The sequence below is a fragment of the Diadema setosum genome, chromosome 9 (assembly GCF_964275005.1).
Source record: "Diadema setosum chromosome 9, eeDiaSeto1, whole genome shotgun sequence".
Classification (NCBI taxonomy): domain Eukaryota; kingdom Metazoa; phylum Echinodermata; class Echinoidea; order Diadematoida; family Diadematidae; genus Diadema; species Diadema setosum.
The window spans coordinates 28565868-28589172 of NC_092693.1; the positions used below are offsets into that span (position 1 = coordinate 28565868).

A 23305-nucleotide genomic window follows, 5' to 3' on the forward strand; every position below is an offset into this window, starting at 1 on the left:
CATTCATCGCATCTTTATAGTACCCAAAACGTGTATCTTATACCATCTATGCTGAATTGTATGAATGTGTACAACAAAGCTTCTGACAAATACCTTGATTAAATAAAACAAAATCTGAATTCTGAAATAGCAGACTTCATCACAGATAGTCAGATCTCAGAGACCTACAGGCATATACTGCATAGTTTGAGTACTACAGAAGTCTTCATTACAGCGATAAAACTTTTATAATTATTCAAGCCTTAAGGAAGTTGAAGAATTTCTCTATACCTTGATGAAAGCTATGGAACAATGTGAGAGAATATGGCAACGCAAAAATTGAAACATAAAAAAATAGATGTGTGCCACTCTGCGGACCCAATTTGTGCAAGCACCACTTTCTTGGATCCGTTTCTGGGTCAGGAGAAATGAGAACAACTTGTTTTTGTTGACATGTCTGTATTGCATATTTTTACACTGATTGTCACTGACTGCTGTGGTCAGTAGAACACTGAATAAGCTCTTCAGGTATGGAAGTGTGCCACCTTAAGTCTAAGAGGTCATTGTATCCTGCTGGCTTCTTCCCTTTGATGCAGCAAGCTCCAGCTTAAGCTTCATCATGAGAACTAGTGCAACTAGCTCTTCCTCTCTCTCTTCAAGGCTGTCAGGTTTCTATGACGCAAACAAATCTTTCAATGCATCAACAGTCTACAAGCAAATTATATCTGTAGATATGCTGAATTACTCTTCCCCAAAATGAAAGAAAAGCACTGGGGGTGCAAATGAATTAGAATATTAGCAAATCATTGAGGGTAGAAAACCTCATAGAAAACAAAGCTATGTAACGCAACCATGCAGACTCTCAGAAAGTGTACAAAAAATAACAGATCATTGTTCTCATTTGATCCCTTGACACGAAATGTCACGCAGGCCTAATAACCCTGAACTGTAATACAAAAATACACACATGACTTATCTACTCCACTGGGGGCAGAGTATCAACATCCTCCCCATTATCTTTCTTGCTTGCCTGCTTCCGTCGCCGTGGCGACAGATCTGGTGATGACCTCGAGAGATCTGGCACTCTCTTTCCCTCCACTGGAAGGGATGATGCCGAAGGAGATGGGGATGGTGACGGAGAATGTTCCTCTGTTGGCATCTCCATGTATCGAGTGAAGAGAGTGGCATATTCTGGTTTCTTCATGGCATAGGCTTTAAATTCATCTGAAATATTCAAAAGAATGATATACAAGGAGTGGAGGACTTCATTAAAACTAAAATCAACCACAGGGGACTTTCTTAAGAAGTAATCTGAGTACATGCTGGCAAATGCTCATAGAAAATTTCGTGAAAAAAAGAAAGAATCCATTGGCTCTATTTCACAGATGGAAGTGTGACAATGTCAGCTCGTTTCACTAACGAAAGTCTGTGCACATGATCTTTTTGTTTCATGCATTGTTTTTCATCAAACGAGCTTTCAGCACTATGATTTTGTTCTATTGTTAGGAAGGCATCATGACGAAGTTTTAACAATAATGTTTGAATACCAGTTTAATGGTCCATATAAACTGATTAGGTGCATTCATCCTTCAGGTGACATTTGCATCAATTATAGCTTTTCCTGCAGGCATAAAGCATTGTGTCATTACATCCACAACATTATTAACCTCAACCTCAAATCATCAAACAATGATTGCAATATGTTGCATTAAAGCATCTTGATGGGTGTCCAACTGAAAGTAAATTGGATGCAGTTTTTGAGGATGCGTTGAATAATGCTAGATAATGTGAAATCATTGTATTAAACGTGAACATCTGAAGGAAATAGCAGTGAGTGCACTTTTTTACATACGTGTAAATTAAAGGATATATGTGTTAAGTCTTTATTGCTAAATGGACTAATAAGATGTTCTAAATTTGGTACACCACATTTTGATGCAGACGACAAATTACAGAAAATCCACCCCTCCCCCCCTTTCTTGACATCAGAAATTAACCTGATATGCTCCTCCATATCTATGCTCTGTTTGACTAAAGTACAAGAATTCAAAGCAGCTTTGAATGTGCTTCCCTGAATCATTATTTTATGTATAAAACTTGGACTTAAAAAGTCAAAGAACATGCCCTATGCAATCCTAACTTCAAGAAAGTCATGGAGGTCATAGAGTAAATCTACAGTGAAAAAAAAAAAACACACACAAAAAAAAAAACAAAAAAAAAAAACATTGGGGGATTCAGGCGGCACTGGCTCATGTGCATCAAACTTGGGACTTGAATTGAAGATGAATGCAGTGGGAAATGCTTTTTTTCACCACCACAACTCAAGGGAGGAAGGATTGTTGCCAATAGATACTAACCGTAGGTGATGCGGTCCAGCCCCAGTGTGTCAATGTCACTGAAGAGCTGGTCACACTCATCCTGCTTCATCCCAAAGGCGTTGTCTAGAATCTGGAAGAGGTCTTCTCGAGTGATGTACTCCTTGTCACCACCAAACATCTTCAGAGAAGGGAGGGGGATGGGAGGGGTTACAAGGTTTCACATTTCTTTCTTCTAAACCTTATGTGTTAGTCACATTCTGTCTCTCTCTTTCTGTTTCTATATCAAACTTCCAGAATGGTTCACAACTGAAGTTAAAAAAGCAGTTTTGTCTCTGGTTGAAGAAAAATTACCACATGGAAAAAAAAAATCAAACAAAATAAAAATTCAAGACGTGAATTATGTTAATGCTTGATTTCATTATTATTATAAGTATTTGCAATAGTAGTAGTACAGCCAATCTTGCCTAATTCAAATCTGATTGGACTGAAGAAACAGCTTCGACTTTGAGAAAATTCAACTTATGAGGGATTGAAATCAATAGAATGTAAGGAGAAGAGGACTTGAAAGGATCTTCGACTTGGGATATTGTTTGACTTATGCAAGATCAACTTAAGCAAGGTTGACTGTAGTAGCAGCAGTAGTAGTAGTAGTTGCATAATCATTATCATTATCGTCAGCATCAGCATCAGCATCATCATTACTATTATTGTTATTATCATCAATACTATTATTCATACATAGGAAGTTAATATCTCGGCACACGAGAAGAAAACATCATCATGCTTCCATGCGCACATCTTTGCTCCAATTCTAACCACACACACACACACATACATCAATGCTGTGAGATTCATTTTGTCATGGAGCAGATAGACACTTCCACATTTAAACGAGATGACAACATTCATCACCACATGTCATGCACCGTTGTCACATCAGACACCATAATTCTGCCAGCGTTATACCACTTACTTTGAAAGCCATCTGGATTGTATCGTCTGTGTTTGCAGGCTGACTGACGAGGGCGCATCCTATCACATATTCTCTGAAGTCAATTTTCCCACTGCCGTCCTAAAAAACAAACAAACAAACAAACAGAATATGTCACAAAACTTTCCGTTGCTCACAAGTAACAGATTCAAATTATGCATGTAATTTGGCATTTGTCTATTATTACATGTACTGCACAAGAAAATGTAGCATATGAGCTGAGAAAAACTTGACAGCAAGAACTCTATGGTTATCTAATTCTTTATACAAGCTTTCCCGTTTTTCAAAGTTTCTTTCATGAAAGACCATGAGGCCATGCTGGCTAAGCAGAGAGCTTTCTCATTCTTCTTTTTTAAATTCATTTTTTTTTTTTTTTTTTTTTTTGGGGGGGGAGGACATTTCCACATAAATCAAAAAACCATCATGTCTGACAGACACTTCAAAAAATGGTATGTTAAATCATTGAGGATGAGGTGATTTTGCTAAAACAAGCATTTCCCATACCATGGGTATACTTGGGACTCATCTTCAGTGGGTTAATAGGATATCTTATGACATATCTTCAATGTTGCCATCTGAATGTGCCACAGAGCAAGTGACTGAGGAAATTTACACAGCCTCAATGGTATCGGGAGGAAACAGAACATTTCCTTCCAGGATATGGCATTTCAAGACATATCACATCTTGAATTTATCTAGCAAGATTCACAGTAGTGAAGATTGGGAGGAGAAAAACAACAGTGTACACTTGTGAAAATACGACCCTCACCCACCTATATGATATCCAACAACAGGAGGTCTATTGCTTTGTACTGCATTCCCATGCTATAAAAAGATTCCTTTTCATATCATGTTACAAAAAGATTCATATATACAAATGTACATGCACAGGAAACATAAATATCTTACACAATGTTGTGTGAAGTTTTGTTTATCCAACAAAGTGGTATATGCAATCATTACATAATAACCTTATAGTTTCTTCGAGTGCTGAACAAATACAGACTAGAGTATAGTAGTAAATTAGCAAATAAGTCCTTGGAGTGTTATTCAAATACACAGCAATGTAGACAAAACAAAAAACCAAATTTGCACTAGTTTGAATGACACAGCAAGAACTGAGGTAGCATTTCCTTTGAATGCTAATACTGAAAAAAAAAGAGAAGAAAACAGTACAATCTAATATCTAGACTGCACCAAAAACAAAGCAACAAATAACATTGTTTTCAGTTCTTCTAACCTCCAAAAAATGCAAAATTTTCCCTGGCCTAAAAGGCTGCCTGAAATAAAATTCTTTCCCCTTCCATCCCATCCCCCCCCCCAAAAAAAAAAAGTTGGTGTCAATATAATCAGAGCAACTTCTGATTAGTATAGAACTATTCTATTTTGACTATGTTATTCAAAATAGGCTTCCCCCAGCTGAAAGGCTGCCAAAAATAAAATTCTTTCCGCTCCCACCCCATCCCCCTGAAAAAGTTGGTGTCAATGAAATAAGAGCAACTTCTGGAAAGTTATAAGTGTTCTATTTTGACTGCATTATCTAAAATCCTGTCTCTTTGGACCCTTAAAACAACCTACTCTTACAAAATAATAATGATAATAATAATTTGATAAAAATGAACAACTAAAATATGATACTGATATAGAATTCTTAAAACCAAATCTTATTGTCTACATATACTTATTTACAAATGTACTCAGGCTTAAATATCTTTCCACACTAATCGTAATCCCTTACCCTGTCATAGACTTCAAAGACTTCCTTCAGGGCTTGGGTGACAGGCACATTGAGGTATTTGGCAAAGTCATCCAGTGTGATGTAACCCCCAGACCGGGCTATTTCTGCAAACTTGGTAAGGTGGCTGCGTAGATGTTCCAGCTTAAATCTGTTCACACACAAAGAGACCAGAGATGGAAAGATGGATGGATAGATAGATAGTTGGATGGATGAATGATAGAACTGATGGATTGACAGATAGAGAGAGACCAAGAAATAGAATAGGAAATGGAAACTTGCCACACAGTTTTATAAGCATTCACCATGACCCTACATACCAGGTATATTGCAAATATGATGATAATATCATAAGGAACTAGAAATGTCGCTACGGCGACTGGTGTATGCCTCCGCCATAATACATGGTTCTCCTAATAGGTCTATAGTACAATGTCTTGACAATGTGTGATGACAGTTTCACACAATTGGCAAAATATTAAAATGACAGGTTTGCCACAAATGTGCTGAATGTTCACTTTCCTAGAACTAGGTTCAATTGGATGAATGATTAAAACTTCAGAGTGCAGGTATTTGGGGGAACTGATGATTTTCACTTGACTTTTGACCCTTTTACAAGTTTATGCATTGAGTAATTTTCAAGGTATTGAGAAAAAGTATAATTTCAGTATCAAATGGTAAAATAGTATTATCGAAACCTGGCCTTTGACCTTTGACCCCACAGTTCCAAAGAGAATCACTGTTAGGTAGAACATGCATAAATATGTAAGTTTCAAGACAATACCTTGAGTTATTTTTGAGATATGGAGGAAAAAGTGCAATTTAGCACTTTCACTTGACCTTTGACCTTTTGACCTTTGACCTTTTGGCAAGAAACTTCCCACAGAATATATATTGGGTTATACATGCATACATCAAGTTTTAAAAAAATCCTTCAGGCACTGCATAAATATAAGGAAAGTAGTTATATTTTGAGGAGTTGACCTTGACCTTTGGCCCCTGACCTTTGACCCATGACCCCCAACTTCCCTAGATAATCACTGCCCATTGGTACAAGCATATATACTAAGTTCCATGAAGAAACCTTGAACCATTTGCGAGATATGGAGAAAAACATGAAATTTCAATTTTTTTTTTCACAAATAACCTGTGACCTTTGACCTTTGACCCTGTGACCCTAAAATCCACACAAAGTATCATCCCCCAAGGATATACCCTCATACCAAGTTTGATGCAAAACCACCACACGGTTCTTGAGATATCGACAAAAACAAAACGGGACGGACGGACGTACGGACGTACAGACGTAGGGACGTACAGACGTACGGACGTACGGACGTACGGACGGACGGACGACCCGAAAACATAATGCCTCCGGCCACTTCGTTGGCGGAGGCATAAAAACAGATGAAGTGCTCACAAAATTCTTTCATGATTGTTTGAGTATAAAAGACTCACATTTAGAATACAGCAAGAGCCAGTCATCTGCAAGTACCATTTTTGCAAAATACTGCATAATCATAATATGTCCATCATCTTTTTTCCAATTTTTTCTTCATGAAAAGACATCACGCTTGTTTTGTATCTTAAATTGTCAAGAACTTCTGCTGAAATAAACATGTGTCTTGCCCAGTTTGCTGAGCACTTGCTTTAAGTAATGATGATTTTTTTCTTTTTCTTTTTTTGAGTATCCCTGATATGTTTCACTGGCTATGATTTCAGGTTTCAGCTTCATGTTTTGTAGCAAATCAGAAAACTGTGTGAAAACAATTCAGTACGTACCCCAGCTTTCTGATCAGATCACTGTAAAACTCCATAATTTTCATAGATTTCTGCCCTCTGTCCCTGATAATTTTTGTTTATTCAAACTTCATAGAATAATCCACTCTTCAGCTTCATGTTCGGGAAAAATCACAGAATGTGGTGAGAATACCAGTAATCCTATACTTACCCCAGCTTTCTGAGCAGCTTGCTGAACTCCACCACCCCGACCTCACAGGGGAGGCCCATGCTGGCAGCCTCTTCCATCAGCCTGCAGTCTTCATACGTGTGGTCAGTTACTGGTACATTCAGGCTCCTGGCAGTGATTTAAGAATTCATCAAAAAGGACTTGCACAAGGCACCAGAACCTCTTCACAATACACTCTTGATGGTATTCAAATCACATCTGAATGGAGTGAATCCACAACATCAAATAACAGATTCATACCCATTTAATTTCTTCTTTTTTTTTCATAGGAGTTATGATGATTGTGTAGGTAAGATGATACTGAAACAAAAATATTTATATACTGTCATGTTGATTTTTTTTTAAAGAAGAAAAAATATACATACAAAAATTGTGAGAAAATGTTACATGTACTGATCTCAAGTTTGAGTAGAATTGGATTTGGAAATTACAGTTCAAACAAGTCAGCCACTTGATCATACTTTGGAATTATTGTGCTCTGTACTTTTGAAAAGGCATATAAATTAAGCAATCAAGGGCTATAAGTAAGTAATCCTATCACATTCTAATTCTTGTATGATATAAGATGCTTGATACTCGATAAAACATACATGTCTGCTATAAATTGTAGACAGTGCATCCTTCTGTCTCACTTTAATCTGTCAGTTACATCACAATGCCAAGCCTTGCTTCGTATGAAAGCATACATCGTATGCTTCATTAACATAAAACTGTACAAGTCATCCCTTTTACAGCTTCAATATGTGGCCTTACATCATAAACCTAGCCAAGACTTACCACACAAGCTATTCTAGTGTACCCACATTGTAAAAGAGGAAATTCTTAGCTCTGAAATGATACTTAACTCGACCAAAGTGAATACTGTCAGGCAAGGTCACACACAATGGCAAGAATTTCCTGCCAGCAAAGTGCCATTGACAGGCCAAATGTGGAAGGCCAGAAAAAGAAAACATAATTTGTGCAATGTCTTACTTTGCCATGCAGCTCCTGACATTATTGGCAAAGAGTTTGGCATCTTTGATCTCTGCTTCACTTGGTTTGTATACCGGCAGGAACTCAATCTCAAAGTTGTTGGAAACGTTGCACAGTGAGAGCCACAGGACCGTAAGTCTGTAATAGAGGAGGGAAAATTGTAAAAATAAACTAATTTCCAGTTGGTCCTACATATTGAGGATATGGCTTTAATTTTATTACTTACAAGACATCAAAAATCCATCAACCAATAAAAGTGTTTCATAAATTTTGTTCAAAGACACTTGGTAAGGCAGAAGCAAATTAATTGGACACATCCACGAAAAACCTCCTAAACCAAGATTCTGCCAGTGCCATAATCTGTCAGTCATTACTACTGCACTGGCATAATTAACAAAGGACATTGGAATGCATCTTCTCCCAGACTGAGCACAAGTTGCATGTTTTCCTGCAATGTCCTTTGCTAAATGTATTGGTACAAATAATTGACAGATGATGTCACCAGCAGAATTTTGGTTTGAACGGTTTCTGCGAGAGTATTTACACGATCTAAAGAAGACTAGTCCAAAAACTATTATAAAATTGATGCAACATATTCAGATATCTATCTGACCATGTAAGTGATGTTGAGGGTATCATGAGTCAACACAAATAATCATGCATTTGCATTGCATAATTCCTGTAATCAAATGATCAAGTTATTTCTAAACAAACGAAAAAATCAAAATTGCACATCTGGAGTAATTTTGCACGTACGTCCCAGGTCCATCCCATGTCCACGCAAATGTGTTGATCTTGTTGGTATATTTGATTACCACAGGCTGGATGGGAACTCCTGGGAAAAATGCACCTGGAAAAAATATAAATCATAGTGGAGATTTCCAGCTACAGGAAATGTATTGATGGTGTTTACAAGCATTCACGATGATAAGGGCGATGATGATTAAACAATAATAAAACTAAGTAGTTATGGTTAGAATGGTTGAGATGATAACATTGATAATTTAGAAATATTACAAATACTTGTTGCAACAAAAATGATAATGATGTTAATAGTACTGATACTAATCATGACAATGATAATAATAATGATGATTACAATTTTTACTATCATCATAACAACAACAATAATTACTAGGCAATCTCGTAACTTCAAGTGAGATATCGCAAGAAGGGTGTTGGTCTTTTAGTTTTGTTTGTTTTTTCCAAGTTATCCAACAATGAATTTGACTTGAGACAAAGTTGTCTCAAATGAGATATGGAACATGAAAACAAAAGAAGAGCATGACTTGACACTTGATCTTCTGAATTTCAGTAAATTATCTGCATTTCTCGAATTGACATCATGTGTCTTGGAAAATGTCCGACTTTCACAAAAATGAGAAATAAGACAATTAGCTCAGTCGGTAGAGCACCGGGCTAGCATTGGAACATCTCAGGTTCGAATCCTTATGGAATCTTATTTCCTTTGCTCATTTTTCCACTATAAAATTATATTTATTTCTGGTCAGTTTTCTTCTGTTTGTGTTTGTTACATACTCGATAAGCTGCATCACTTTGGTGATCTCTCACATTTATCCCGAAGTTAAATTATCCCTCGGGTTTATGCCGGGTTAAGGTGTGTGCCTGTGTGTCACACACAAACACACTGCTATAGCTTCTGACCATCCAAGCATTGAGAATTAAGGGTTTCTGGGACAAACACTGAACTAGGACTTTCTTTAGCTCAGTCGGTAGAGCACCAGGCTAGCATCTGGAGGTCTCAGGTTCGAATCCCAATGGAATCCCATTTTCTTTGCTCATTTTTCCACTATTAAATAAGACATTTGACAAACATTGGACATTTCCTCAAATCTTTAGTTAAATCTAGAGCTATACTAAACTAGTTTCACTCACATTACCTTGTCTTTGGGATAAATCTTCATTATAACTCTGTAGACTTACTGCTTTATACTTTTGGTTTAATTCTACAAAATATTATCATTTCGATAAGAAAAAAAAAAAAAACTGGCCAGAGGATGATCAGAACTGTGCAGTAAGAGACTTCCATTAGAGCCTTTAGGTCATCATTTATATAGTTACTATTTCTGCAATGGAGCATTGTAATGTCTTCTCTCAATCCTCCACCCAAATCTTGAAATCTGCACACACTTAAATCACCTCCTTTAAACGTAATGAGGCAGGTGCCATTGGTCGTGGTGCCCTCAGGAAAGATGATGAGCTGGGGCCACTGGCTGCCCAGCTGGGCGCGGTGCTTGATCTCAGCAATGGTGTTCTGCCGCGAGTTTGGATCCTTCCTTGAAACCAGCACTGGCTGCAGGAATTTGGTCAATGCTGTGCAAGCAAAGCAATGTATCATTTTAGTGTTATTAGTGAATTTTATAAAATGGGTTCAAGAATGTAGCCAATTGGAAGCGCTGAAATGAGTCACGTGTGCGTGCATTAATTTCTTAGTAAATGCACTAAGAAGAGTCTCTTCCACCTCCCTGGCCTGACGTACGTCACAATGTTTACACTAGCAGTGCGCACTCAATCAGTTGTTACAAGTGCGTCACGCGCTACTATACGCGCTGTCAATCCTGTAAACAACTTCTAGTTCGGGCCACGGGCTGCCACAACAGCCGGCGGCCTTTCTTGTGCATAACACGTGGCGTACGTATACTCTTATATACGTACGTACAGTACTTATGTGCGGGATTTCCGAGTGCGACGTGCGTAAATGTTTGGGACGAACATCTTCGGACATCTTGACTTTTGAGCGAGTGCTACATGTAGCTGACTGGTATTGACCCACAAAGGTACGTGAATAATGCTGTTAGTTTTCGACCCATTTTATACAACAAATGATGCACAGGATTATTTCGTGGCGTTCGTGAAGGTGCGGCGCGCTCGAGAGTATTGACAATGGTGCGACATGCACGAGGCGCACTCTATCCTGTGCATCATTTGTATAACATTTCATGTTGGGAATGCATGTGCAATCTATTCAATTTTATAACATAGCAAATTGAACTTACCAGCACTCATTACAGTTCAAACCTTTGAAATTACTGAAACAATCTCCTGTCAATAAATCATAAAATTTCCCTTGATTGCTTCTTATGCCCATACTAGGCAATCACAAACAATCAGCAATGATGTCATACATATCAAAAAACAAAACAATAAATAAATCTTGATGCAAGTATGATTTCCAGGCTTTAATACAGGCAAACACAAACAAACATAAATGAAAACTTTTGTTGAAATTGGTTGCAATGGGTTCGGCTCAAGCTATTCTTATAGAATTTAATATTATGGACACCATCATTAACATTTAATGTTTAATATTTTAATATTCCTCTTGCTGATATTGATATACAAGTAGTGTCAGATAGCTTGTCCTTGACCATAAGGTAAGGTACCAAGGAAGATTCTGGGCATGTTTTCAATGATGGGAACCTGGGGGCAAGCACTGAAAGTAGCTCTGGATATCACAGGGATTTCAGTGACTTTTGGACCACTTACTCCCGAAGAATGGGATGTCTGCATTCTCTTGGCGGGAGACACCACTGGTCAGTCCACACATGAAGATGACCAGTGTGTCAAAGAAGGTGGTGTGTGGAGCCACAGCCAAGATGAGAGCCTCATCTTTGGACACTTGGCGACCTTTGACCTTGACATAGTGGAAGCCCAGGCAAAAGAACTGGAATCTGGCGATTGCGAGAACAGGTTTACTCAGGGCTCTGTGGACAGACATTATAAAAGGGTAAAATGTGAGAGAATGTGTGTGTGTGCCTATATACTCAGAAATATTTGTAACTGATGACTGTGCAGAATCTTTGGAGGTAACACACTTTCTCAGTGTCATCGCACACACACTCAGGGCATCTCCAGTTGCTGCATAGCTAGTACATTAATTCTTATGCATATGATGGGGACTACAATTGTTTGTTATAACTTTGTTAAATGTGATGCTAAAGGTCCATCAATAGGGAAAAATTCTAAGAATCTACAGTTGACAGCCATTACAATTGAATATTTGTAAACAAGTGGGTGAAAGTCAGCATGAGTAAGTGCTTGATAGGAAAGCAGTTTACCAGCCATTTTCGAGATTTGGTACTGATTTAATTCCATATCATTTCAAAAGTAGTATATCAGCATTTCATTGCATTATGAACTTTATCAAAAAGTCATTAATCTCCATGAAACAAAGAACAAGGTGACATATAAAATTGTTCAGACTTCCTAATTACTTTTTCAGAAGGTACAGATTTTGCTCAGTGAAGTACAGGCAACATTATTCAGTTTCTACTAATCAAAGGCAAACTTAAAGCTGATGATTTTTTTTTCTGAAGCAAGAAAGTGATATATGTTTGAACAAATTCTCTAACTTTCCTTCATAGGGAGAGCTCTTTTCTTAGGGATAGGAAGACAAGAAATAGCAGAGAACTCACTTCCTCCATCCTCCGAGGGGTTTCTTCCTGTCCTCTTCCCTCATGCCCAGGAAGGCAGTGAAGCACAGGACCCACGCAGGGAGCAGCAGCAGAATAGTGAGCACAAATCGAATAGGCGCCAGGGTGACTGACATGATCGCAATCTGTTGGAATGAATTTAGATTTGAGACTGTATCGCCCTCCTGATGAGCACCTGATGATCTTGATGCTCTTTAATCTTCAGTCATATTAAAAGTGTTGCTGTTTAAGTACATCGACATCTACCAGAAATTCATTGTCTGTGAGTGACAAAGTCGTACAAGAAGTTTTGGTTGAGAAAGCATTCATATATGACTAATCCCTGTCAATATTCAGTCAAAAAATACATTTAAACTAGAAATGTCGCTTTGGCGACTGGTATGCCTCCGCCATAATGCATGATTTTCCCAATAGGTCTAGATAGTACATGTGGACACTGTGTGATTACATTTTCACAAAATTGGCAAAATATTGGAATGACAAGTTTGTCACAAATGTGTTGAATGTTCACCTTCCTTGACGTAGGTTTAATTGGATGAATAGGAGAGCATGTATCTAAGGATTTAAGGACTTTAACTTGACTTTGACCCATCCATACATTTACGCAATGAGTAATTTTCAAGGTACAGGTGTGGAGAAAAAGTGCAATTTCTGAATTGAATAGTAAATTGTTACCATTTTCATCTGGCCCTTGACCCTAAAATTCATAAGATAATTATTTTCAGGTACTAGAACATGCATAATATGTACTAAGTTTCAAGGTAACTTGAGCCACTTCCGAGATATGGAGGAAAAAGTTAATTCAGCACTTTCACTTGATCTTTGACCTTTTGACCTTTGAGGCAAAAAGAAAAAAAAAAAAAACTTTCCAGAGAATTTCTATTAGGTTACACACGCATACACCAAGTGTAAAAACAATAACCCTGCTGGCATTGCATGAATATGAGGGTAATAGTAAAATTTTGAAGTCTTGCACTTGACCTTTGACCCCTGACATTTGACCCCATGAACCCTACATTCTCTAGATAATCACTTCCAGTCAGTACATGTATATACTATGTTCCATGAAGATACCTTGAACAATTTTCCAAGGTACGGAGAAAAAAAAGAAGTTTTAATATTTTTACTTGACATTTTGACCTTTGACCTTTGACCTCATGACCCAAACTTTCACCAGAGAATCTTAATTGGGTAATACATGTATACACTAAGTTTCAAGAAAATATCTTCAGGCATTCAATAGATATGGTGGAAATAGTGAAATTTTATGTATTTGACCCTGACCTTTTGACCTTTGACCTTTGACCTCATGATCCAAACTTTCACCAGAGAATCTTAATTGGGTAATACATGTATACACTAAGTTTCAAGAAAATATCTTCAGGCATTCAATAGATATGGTGGAAATAGTGAAATTTTATGTATTTGACCTTGACCTTTTGACCTTTGACCTTGAGCATGTGCACCCAAAAGTTGATAGGCACAACTTCACCCCCTAATACACATACATGCCAAGTTTCATTAGGATACCTCAACAGGTTTCGATAGTTACCTTGTCCACAAAATTCATTACGGACGGACGGAAGGAAGGACGGACGGACGGACGGACGGACGGAAGGACGGACGGACGGACGGACGGAAGGACGGACGGACAACCCGAAAAACATAATGCCTCTGGCACCACTTCGTGGCAGAGGCATAAAAAGGGGGAAAATCCTATCCATACAACTACATGTAGTCATTTGCAAGTAAATTTGGCACTCTCCTTTCCAGTCTAACATGTTCCAATGATTCATGACTGTTTCAAGTTGTTTTAATTGGCATCACAGTTGTAGTTTGCAAGATCACATTTTTTTTCTCTTTTTTTTTAAGCTTGATTTTTAACTGGTTTTAATATGATTTACAGCAACAATTCTAGCAATGCACTGTAACTGGTTGTTAGAGATTGATAGTTTACAATCACTGTCACAGTTAGTATCAAAATGTTTTTGCACAACTTGTTGGTTAAAATCTTGTAAAAAATGATAGCACAGCTGCAAATATGACAATGCACAGACTATCCACATGGGTTGGCCACACTGGCACTTACGTGTAGCTTTCATTATGCACATGGTACATAGAAAAACACACACTCACAAAGAATCTATGCATCAAGCATAAAAAGCAATGCAAAGTGAAACCAAGAAAACTGGGCTCCTCTCTTTTAAGATGCTTTATTAAGGATACAGATACAATGTAGGTCCTGGCTATGTTGTGTTCAAGTACTGTAGCGCATGCTTGAATCAACCATAAGCACCAACATAAAAGCAACTTGCTCAATTGTAAAGCATTTGTAGGCTGGATTCCATCATGATCATGTGATAAGGACTTCTTAAGTGACGGATACACATGGAAATAGAACCTGCTGTCCAAAAAGTTATCATCAAGAAAAATGTCGTTTGAGAATCAAGAGAAAGTCTGGTAAAAAATATCTAATATCTGTAAATTGTCCATGCTATACTTACACTGTATGTCAACAAAGCATATCAGGCTTACAAAGTCTAGACGCTAGTATCGAGCAATGCTCCCATACAACACACAATACTTCGTATGAAATGAACCATTGTCATGATGAATGATTCTTAGTTGCTTTATCAAAATGCATAACAGTCCCTGCACACTACAGGGAAAAGATGTTGTACAAACTGGTAGTACATAAAAAATCATTATATCAACAATCATGCTTGACGCATGTTACTATGACTGCTACTCACTCACCCTTATGTAGTCCCATGTATTTAGATTTATTCTGTGTCCAAATGGACGGTGCGTTTCTGAAACCCGAGATGAGTTTTCCCGGACAATCCTTGGTCTCTTTGTCTTGGACACACTGTCCATTCCTGTCGCCATGACTACAGATATTCCTTATTCATATAGAGCTGTATGGAGGGCAGAGAGACGCCCAACCCTCAGACTTCTAAAGTATGAATCAGCCTTCTTGCTATGTAATCAGAGAGAACGAAGTTCCCAGGCTACACTGTATTATCTCACTGCTCAACTCCAATACCACACCGAAGAGCTGGCTCCAGCCTGCTGTCAGACTCACAAAGGAGGTTGTTTGCTTATTAGTCATATTACCCAAATGCTGCCCTCATCCTTATCTCGGAACAGATGAAAGGTAGATATACAGTTTGAATGGAAGCCAAAGAGTACCAGCACTCCAGGTCAGAGAGAGGGTAGTTAAACATCAGCTACCAGAACTTGTCCACAGGGAAAACATTTTCATTGAACTGATAATGATACATACTGTAGCTGAGAGCTTTCAAAACTACATATTATGAAAGGTGGAATTGTGAAAAGGGGCACTGATAGATTAATTGAAGGTCTGACATATATCTAAGATAATGATTATTGCATTATCATTTACCAGGATGATTGACGCGGTACAATTTCATAAAAACCAATTATAGGAATTAAATGCAAATATTGGCAATTTTGCCTCGCAAGATGGGGTCATTGTGGTCACTTTGCACTATGTCATGTCACAGAGTCCCAAAGTGTGACATCATAGCCATTCATTGCCATGGAAACTAATTGTAAACAACCTCACATAGCCTGAATATCTGTGAACACAACAGTTTCCAAACATGCTTGGACAAAAGACTGTGACTTTATTATTTCGGTACATTATTTGCCCTGCTATTTCAAACTGAATGGAACTATACTTGAAATGTTGAGAAGACAGATTTAAGTGGCCAGTGTATCACAGCATGTTTCAATATATGCCTTTGTATTTGTTTGTTCAATGATTTGATATCTGTTTCAGTGCTGCTCAAGAAAAACAGAATGTAACAGGAACATGCAATTATTAATGGTCAATCTTCTATCATCTGTCTGAAAACAGATTGTAGAAAATCTCCTTTGTGTTTAAATGTGTCATAGACCCTATTTCATTCCACTTCCATTTGTCTGCCCCCCCCCCCCCCAAGATTTGAATGATTTGAATAATATAAATGGAAAGAATGCAGTGGGTTCTGAACAAAGAACAGTCTACCACAGGAACTCACTGAGAGTGAGAGAGGACCGCCGTCTTCCGCCTCTCCATTGCCCTGAATGTTTGTTAGAGATTGACTGAATGTTGCCCACCTTGTGGAGTGTCTATTAAGTGACTAGCTTGATGATTTTTGGACGCCTAGCTAGATGAGTGTTCGACTGTTACACTTGCATTTGAAGTGAAGTTGCATTTAATCGCATATCAATTTTCTTGCATTGGAGCCTCCAGCATACACCGAGTGGTGCCGACAATTAATCACATTTGCTGGCTAATTTCAGCAGAACGTGTGCATCTGCCAGGCACGCATGCTTACGCGTACAACTACAATGATTCTTGTGAACGAATTTCAATCTGGTATATAAATACCGGTAGATACTGTACGAGCTGAAATTTTCACAGTGGTTTTATTTTCGCGAATTTCGCGAATCGCCTTTTAACCGCGAAAATAACAACAAGCGAAAATAGCAACACGCAAATAAGTAAGTTTAGTTAGACCCTCGCAACCACAAAATTAACAAACGCGAAAATGTCCTCCAAGTAGCAATTCGCAAAAATACCTGTACGCGAAAATTTCAGCTCGTACAGTAAAATGACAACATGCTAGATTGTTAGTTAAGTAAAATCATACTCTTTCATTCACTCAGCAAATTTTATCGCAAATATTTATGGCCAAAGTTGCATCGTAATTATATCATAGACTGGAAGCTGAAATAATATGGTTTCTTGACTAAATTACTGTTTACAGTTTAGTGAAAAAAGTAGTGAGATCTCCTCATATTTCAGGCTTTATTGAAAAAAAAATATTATACGGTAGGATGTTTTGTGATACAACTGACCTACACTGAATATGCATCAAATGTGATAACTCGTTTTTTTTAATCACTGCACCCAATTAATTTAATGGTAGATCCCCTAGGCTGTCTAGATCAATTGTAGACGTCCAACTTTAAAAAGTAACGTCACCTTTAAGGAGAACCCAAACCCAAAGAGCAATGTGGATTGAGTGAAAGCAGGAATCAGTAGAACATATAATATCAGTGAAAGTTAGACTACACAGAGGAAAAACAGACAACACCGATGCAAAAGTTATGAATTTTTAAAGTTTTGGTGTTGGAACTGCTGGATGAGGAGACTACGACTAACTAGACGTTATGACATATGAGTGGACAATAATAATAAAGTAAATATAGGCCTAAAGAAAATTCCACAAAACATTAGTTTTCATGAAAATTACATAGTCCATCAATTTGATACTGACATAGCAAATATAGCAATTATTCCCCTAACCGCAGCAGCGACCCCAACACGGCTGTTACTGGTTACAGCGCCCCGCGCCGGGGTTAATAGTCCCCCTGCTTTCTGAAAGCGGTTTAATAGTCGAGTGCTCATAATGCTATAGATTCTAGAAAGGGGAAAAGTGAATTTTTGTCGAATTCTCTTTAAATTTGTATTTTCTTTATATCATCGTCCCCTCATACTGTTGTTGTTCTTCTTCTTCCAGGTAGAGTGCAGCTTCAAGTTTTGAAGATTATCACACTGTGAAATGCGTTTGTGTGTGGACCCTCACACACGTCTAAGACAGGATAGCTTTTGTGCAAGTGCGTACATGTATATACAACGTGTAAGTAAAAATTTGTGTCCTCTGGAGACAAAACTATTTCTTCTTCCCACTCAAGACAAGCCGGAAGGCGTCGAGAGAAGAAGAAGAAGCCGGGTCCTCTTGGAGGCTGTTCCAGTCCTTACAGGTCCTTGGGAAGAAGGAAGAAGCGTACGCCTGATTGCTACATTGGATCGTCTGCAGTCGAGAGCCGTGTCCTCTAGTGGCTGATGTCCGTTCGCTGAGGTAGGACTGCCAAGCGATGTCAACAAGGTTGAAGCGGATGCGATACAACATAGCCAGGCGGCTGTGAAGGCGTCTGTCCCGTAAGGAATGCCACTGCAGGTTGTTCAGCATGGCTGTCACACTGGATGTTTGGTTGAAGTCACCTGTCACATAGCGAGCACACCTTCGCTGGACCATCTCGATCTTGTTGATGTTCCGCTGAGTGTGTGGGTCCCATGCTGTTGCAGCATATTCCACCACTGGTCGGACATATGTGAAGTAAGTGGCCTGCTTGATGTGACGGCTACAGTGTTTGAAGTTGCGACGTAAGAAGCCAGTAACAGAGTTAGCCTTCTTCACTGTGGTATCAACGTGAGAGTTGAAGTTAAGCTTGCAGTCGATGTGGAGGCCGAGGTATTTTGCGGAACTCACCACTTCGAGATCATGCCCATGGATGTTATACTGGCCAGTAACTTGCTTCCTCTTGTTTGTCACGCGGAGGATCTGGTCACGCGGAGGATCTGGCATTTAGAAGGGTGAAATTCCATCTTCCATTTGCTCTCCCATTCCTGTAGCCGGTCTAAGTCTTCCTGAAGATTGGTACAATCTTGGGCTGACCTAATACGCCTGTAGAGCAGGCAGTCATCAGCGAAAAGGCGTGTTGTCGAGTGCTCAACGCTGTCTGGTAGATCATTGATGTAGATCAAGAAAAGGAGTGGGCCTAGGGCACTGCCCTGCGGTACTCCGGATGTAACCTTGATCTCCTGACTGATCTGGCCCTCAAGTACGACTTGTTGGGTACGGTCGCTCAGGAAGCTTTTGACCCATCTGAGAGTAGTGCCGCGTATGCCATAGTAGTCTGCTTTGAGTAGAAGTCGCCGGTGAGAGACTTTGTCGAATGCTTTCGCAAAGTCCAACAGTATGCAATCTATCTGTTCCTTGTCGTTGAGCCCTTTTGCAAGATCATTGATGGTGAGGATGAGCTGGGTTTCACAGGATCTTCGCTTTCTGAAGCCGTGTTGTGCGTCTGACAGGATGTTGAGTTCAATGAGGTGATGGATGACAGCGCAATGCACCACATGCTCGCATAATTTGGACAGGATTGCAGTGAGTGAGATTGGCCGATAGTTTGCCGGGTTGGATTTGCATCCCTTTTTGTGGATTGGTACAACAAAAGCTTTCTTCCAATGAGATGGAATGCTGCCCTGGATGAGGGAGGCCTGGAAAAGCAAGGTGATGACAGGTGAGATCTGGTAAGTCGTCTCCTTGAGTAGTCGGGCAGAAATGCCGTCTGGTCCGGTGGCTTTGTGTGGCTTAAGTCTTTTCATCAGCTTTTCTACTCCAACTTGGCTAATCGATATGTCAGGCATGGTTGGGTAAGGACTTGGTCCCAGGTCTGGCAGGGTGTTGTCCTTGTCAGATGTGAAGACTGAGGAAAACTGCTTGTTCAGGATCTGAGCTTTCTGCTTTGGGTCACAATGCAGTATGTTGCCTTCCTTCAGTGGTGCTACTCCCAAGTGGTCACACCGCATGGTCTTGACAAGCGCTCCCAAGCGCTTGTTGCAGCCTGCGTCATTGCTGACAAGGTCTGCAATGTATCTGTTGTAGGCCTGTCTACAGACTTTCTGGGCTTTCTTCAACTTCAAGATGTTGTAGCGGTGCCACGAAGATGTCGCCTTAGCCTTCTTGTATGCTCTGGCCTTCCTTCGGCATATGCGCTTGGTAGCGGTGTTGAACCAGCACTGATTGAGTCTTGTTGACGACATCTTTTTGGGAACGTTGTCTGTGAGGATCTTTTCCAAGCCTTGTTGGATCTCATTTAGGAGCGTTTCCACTGGGGTTGATGTATTATGAGACTCCATGAACTGGTCTGCCCATGCCTCAGCATCACTATGAAGTGCTTCAAGGTTGGCTTTGTTCCACAGAAAAATCTCTCTCCGTGTTGGTTTATTCCTGTGGGCCCTGGTTGTCATGTCCATGAATATCACATCGTGATCACTCAGACCGGGCATGGGTTCACATTGCCTGACTAGTGTTGGACGATTTGTGATGATGACATCCAGTGTATTTTCCCCTCTGGTAGGGAAGTTGACAATCTGCTCAACTCCAACGTCTCCCAAGGTCTGCAGGTATGATTCACTTAGTGAGTGTCGATACTGGTGAGATGTGATCTCTTCTGTCTCCCAGTTGATGTCGGGTAAGTTCATGTCACCTCCAATCCAGACTGCTGCACCGGGGTTGGATGTGCACAAGTCTCGGATGAACTGGTTCATGCTGTCCAAGTACTGTTGGTCAGTGTTCGGAGGACGGTACACAGCTCCAAATATGATGCTGTTGTTGTTCGTGGGTCCGTTTACCACCTTAGCTGCAACGGCTTCCGCATCAGTAGTGATGTCTACCTGGTGACCATTAAGGCTTGTTGAGATTGCCAGCAAGACCCCTCCATATCCACCAATTCGGTCTTTGCGGTACACATTGTAACCAGGAGGAAAGACTTCCCCAACACTGATGCTTGGTTTGAGCCATGTTTCACAGCCCATGATCACATCTGGCTTGACTACGTCGAGAAGGACCAAAATTCTTCCCTCTTTGAAACGATACTCTGGAAGTTGATAGTAAGGGTCTTTAGATGTTGCTTCCTTTCAGAAGACAGATTCTTGATTGGTGAAGATGCAGCCTGTGGTGGATCAGGTGAACAGGACCCGGAAGCTCTGAAGCTCGAGTTGCTGCAGTCTGATGTCGAGCTGGATAAGTCACTGCTGCAGCTCTCTACTAAGGTGTTAAACAAGCTGGATGAGTATTTGGGTAGGCCACAGTTGCAGCATTCCCAGGGTTCATCGCATCTACCAAGGATGTCCAAGAAACTGTTGTCAATGTTCACACAGTCAGCATGGAACCATGTATCACATGACTCACAAAGTATACTGGCTTTGGCTCCTCTATAAGATGTGCATGCTTTATGACATTCACCACATGGGAATTTCGGTTTTCGTGGTCCTGGGTTACTTTCCACATCACCACTCAGCAGTAATGCATGTGCACATGAAAGGGCTATCAAAAAGTCTATAGTTACCAGTAGTACCAATATGGCTGAAGTTCCAGCCATGATGTGAGAAAAGATAGCAAGCATGGAGCAAAATATGCCTGAAATTCTATGCTTTGCCACTACTAGAATCACACATTGTGATTATGCATATAAACATGTTATTTGGCGTTTATCATTCCTCTATTATTTACGCCAATGTCAAACCTCTAGTAGCCTCATCCAGCGGTTCCAACACCAAACTTGTTAAAAATAGTGGTGGGCTATACAGGGGGTAAAAAAGGGTCATGTTTCGAAATCCTTAGGGTCCCTGCTTATTTGAAGCAGCTTATCGTACTGAGCATTTTGACACCTTTCATTAAAAAATCGGTTGAAAAATGAGATGGAGTCGGCCAAAAAACTGATTGGGGGGGGGGGGCGCAAAATTACTGTCGCGCGTCGGTCAAAATATAGTGAAAAAATAATAAATTCACTATCCAAAGGAGTATGAAGATGATTTAAGTGTCCAGATATATGTTTTTGAGGTCAAGAAATTGATTGCAAATGTCAGAAATCCTTGATATACTATAGAAAGCTTTCAAATTCTCAAATTTTGCTTTTTTTTGGGGGGGGGGGCATAGGGCTAAGTTTTGGCCCATTTCTAGTATTTGAGTCACCCAACGTATGCACTTTGCCATCTTCCAAAATTTTGTAGTCACAGGCTTATATGATGATAATTAAGATATAAACAACAGTAGATATAGGAAGGGTATGTTATGCGATCTTTCAAGCAATTCAAATTTTGAAAATGAAAAATCTGTTAAGAACACTGCTTTCACAACTGCAACAGTTACACTAGGACACCACATACCGGCGTAAAAAATTACTACATTTTAGTTCCATTTGTTATCAAACTTGTATTTGCTTGCCATAATGATGTGATTATTCTCCTCTCTACTCAATAGAATGAGTGGAACAGGGCATCAACAAAGTTATTGTGTGGTAATTGTCAAGCACAAATACGTGTATCATGGTACACTTTTGAGGTCCCATGGTCCCATGCTGTTGCGTGGTATAATTTGCAGGACACTTACAGTCTGTATGTCATGTCGCTTTGGGTATCTTCAACGTAACCCATTATCAGGATCACAACACTTTATAAGATGTTCTACTACATGTGTATGTGCCCTTTCCATTGTCATTTTGGCATATATGCTGAGGTACCACTGTCTGATATTATTAACATCCCAAATAAGGGCACAAGGTTCATTGACCGCAATATCTGGTTCAGCAGCGCCATTTGCAACTTTCAACTTTGAAGGTGCTGGTTGAACCTCAGTGATGTTCAGAATCAGTTTCATACATGTACAACTGTATATCCTTTTCCACGGGCATGTCCGGCAATGCACTGATTGTGGCGGACTCTGAAGTATTGTACGAATGAGGGTCAGACGATTTTCAGGTCTGTTGCTGAAATCTGGTTAAGGTTGTAGAAGTGAGATCGTGCTTGGAAATGAGAAGTGTGCCTTCTGTGTGACACTCCAATTTGAATATATGAGCAGGATGTGGATCTTGCTGCCAGCTTGTCAAACTTTGCAAGATCTCTCTCCCAATCCAAATTGTTAGTTTGTAGACCTTCAAGCTCCTCATCATTTAGGGTATCGACAGATGTTGCATGTGGTGTAAGATCAAACTGTGCCCCAAATCTACATTCGCCACCTTGTTGCAATGCAACACAGACACAGCATTTGTACGGCACAGTACTGTACATACATGTAGGAGATGTTTCTCAACAGCTAATGTTGGTTCTTCTGGTTGAAATAACTAGAATGTCATGTGAAACTCTGAGAGAGTATTCACTTTCTGAGCTGCTAGATCTCTGTGAAGTTGTGGAAGAATTTGAACAGGTTTTGCTTGAGTTGCTTTCTCCATGTTGAGAAACAGCACTTGGCATACATTGCAGGAAAACCAAGTCCACAGAATTTGGTTACTGCAACAGATTCTTCAGTG

At 39.6% G+C, this 23305-nt stretch overlaps 1 protein-coding gene across 1 annotated transcript in view; it reads right to left on the minus strand.

The window, feature by feature from the left end:
- Nucleotides 1-761: 761 nt before the first annotated feature.
- The window catches only part of LOC140233110 (lysophosphatidylcholine acyltransferase 2-like), a 24130-nt gene continuing 1586 nt past the window's right edge, over nucleotides 762-23305 (minus strand). Inside the window, exons 2-11 of the mRNA XM_072313224.1 lie at nucleotides 12401-12543; nucleotides 11472-11689; nucleotides 10125-10298; nucleotides 8721-8814; nucleotides 7965-8102; nucleotides 6975-7100; nucleotides 5027-5174; nucleotides 3271-3369; nucleotides 2337-2475; nucleotides 762-1203 (exon numbers count right to left, since the gene is read on the minus strand). Coding sequence (XP_072169325.1) covers nucleotides 956-1203; nucleotides 2337-2475; nucleotides 3271-3369; nucleotides 5027-5174; nucleotides 6975-7100; nucleotides 7965-8102; nucleotides 8721-8814; nucleotides 10125-10298; nucleotides 11472-11689; nucleotides 12401-12543 — 1527 coding nt within the window. The 3' untranslated portion in view covers nucleotides 762-955. The remainder of the gene's footprint in view (nucleotides 1204-2336; nucleotides 2476-3270; nucleotides 3370-5026; nucleotides 5175-6974; nucleotides 7101-7964; nucleotides 8103-8720; nucleotides 8815-10124; nucleotides 10299-11471; nucleotides 11690-12400; nucleotides 12544-23305) is intronic.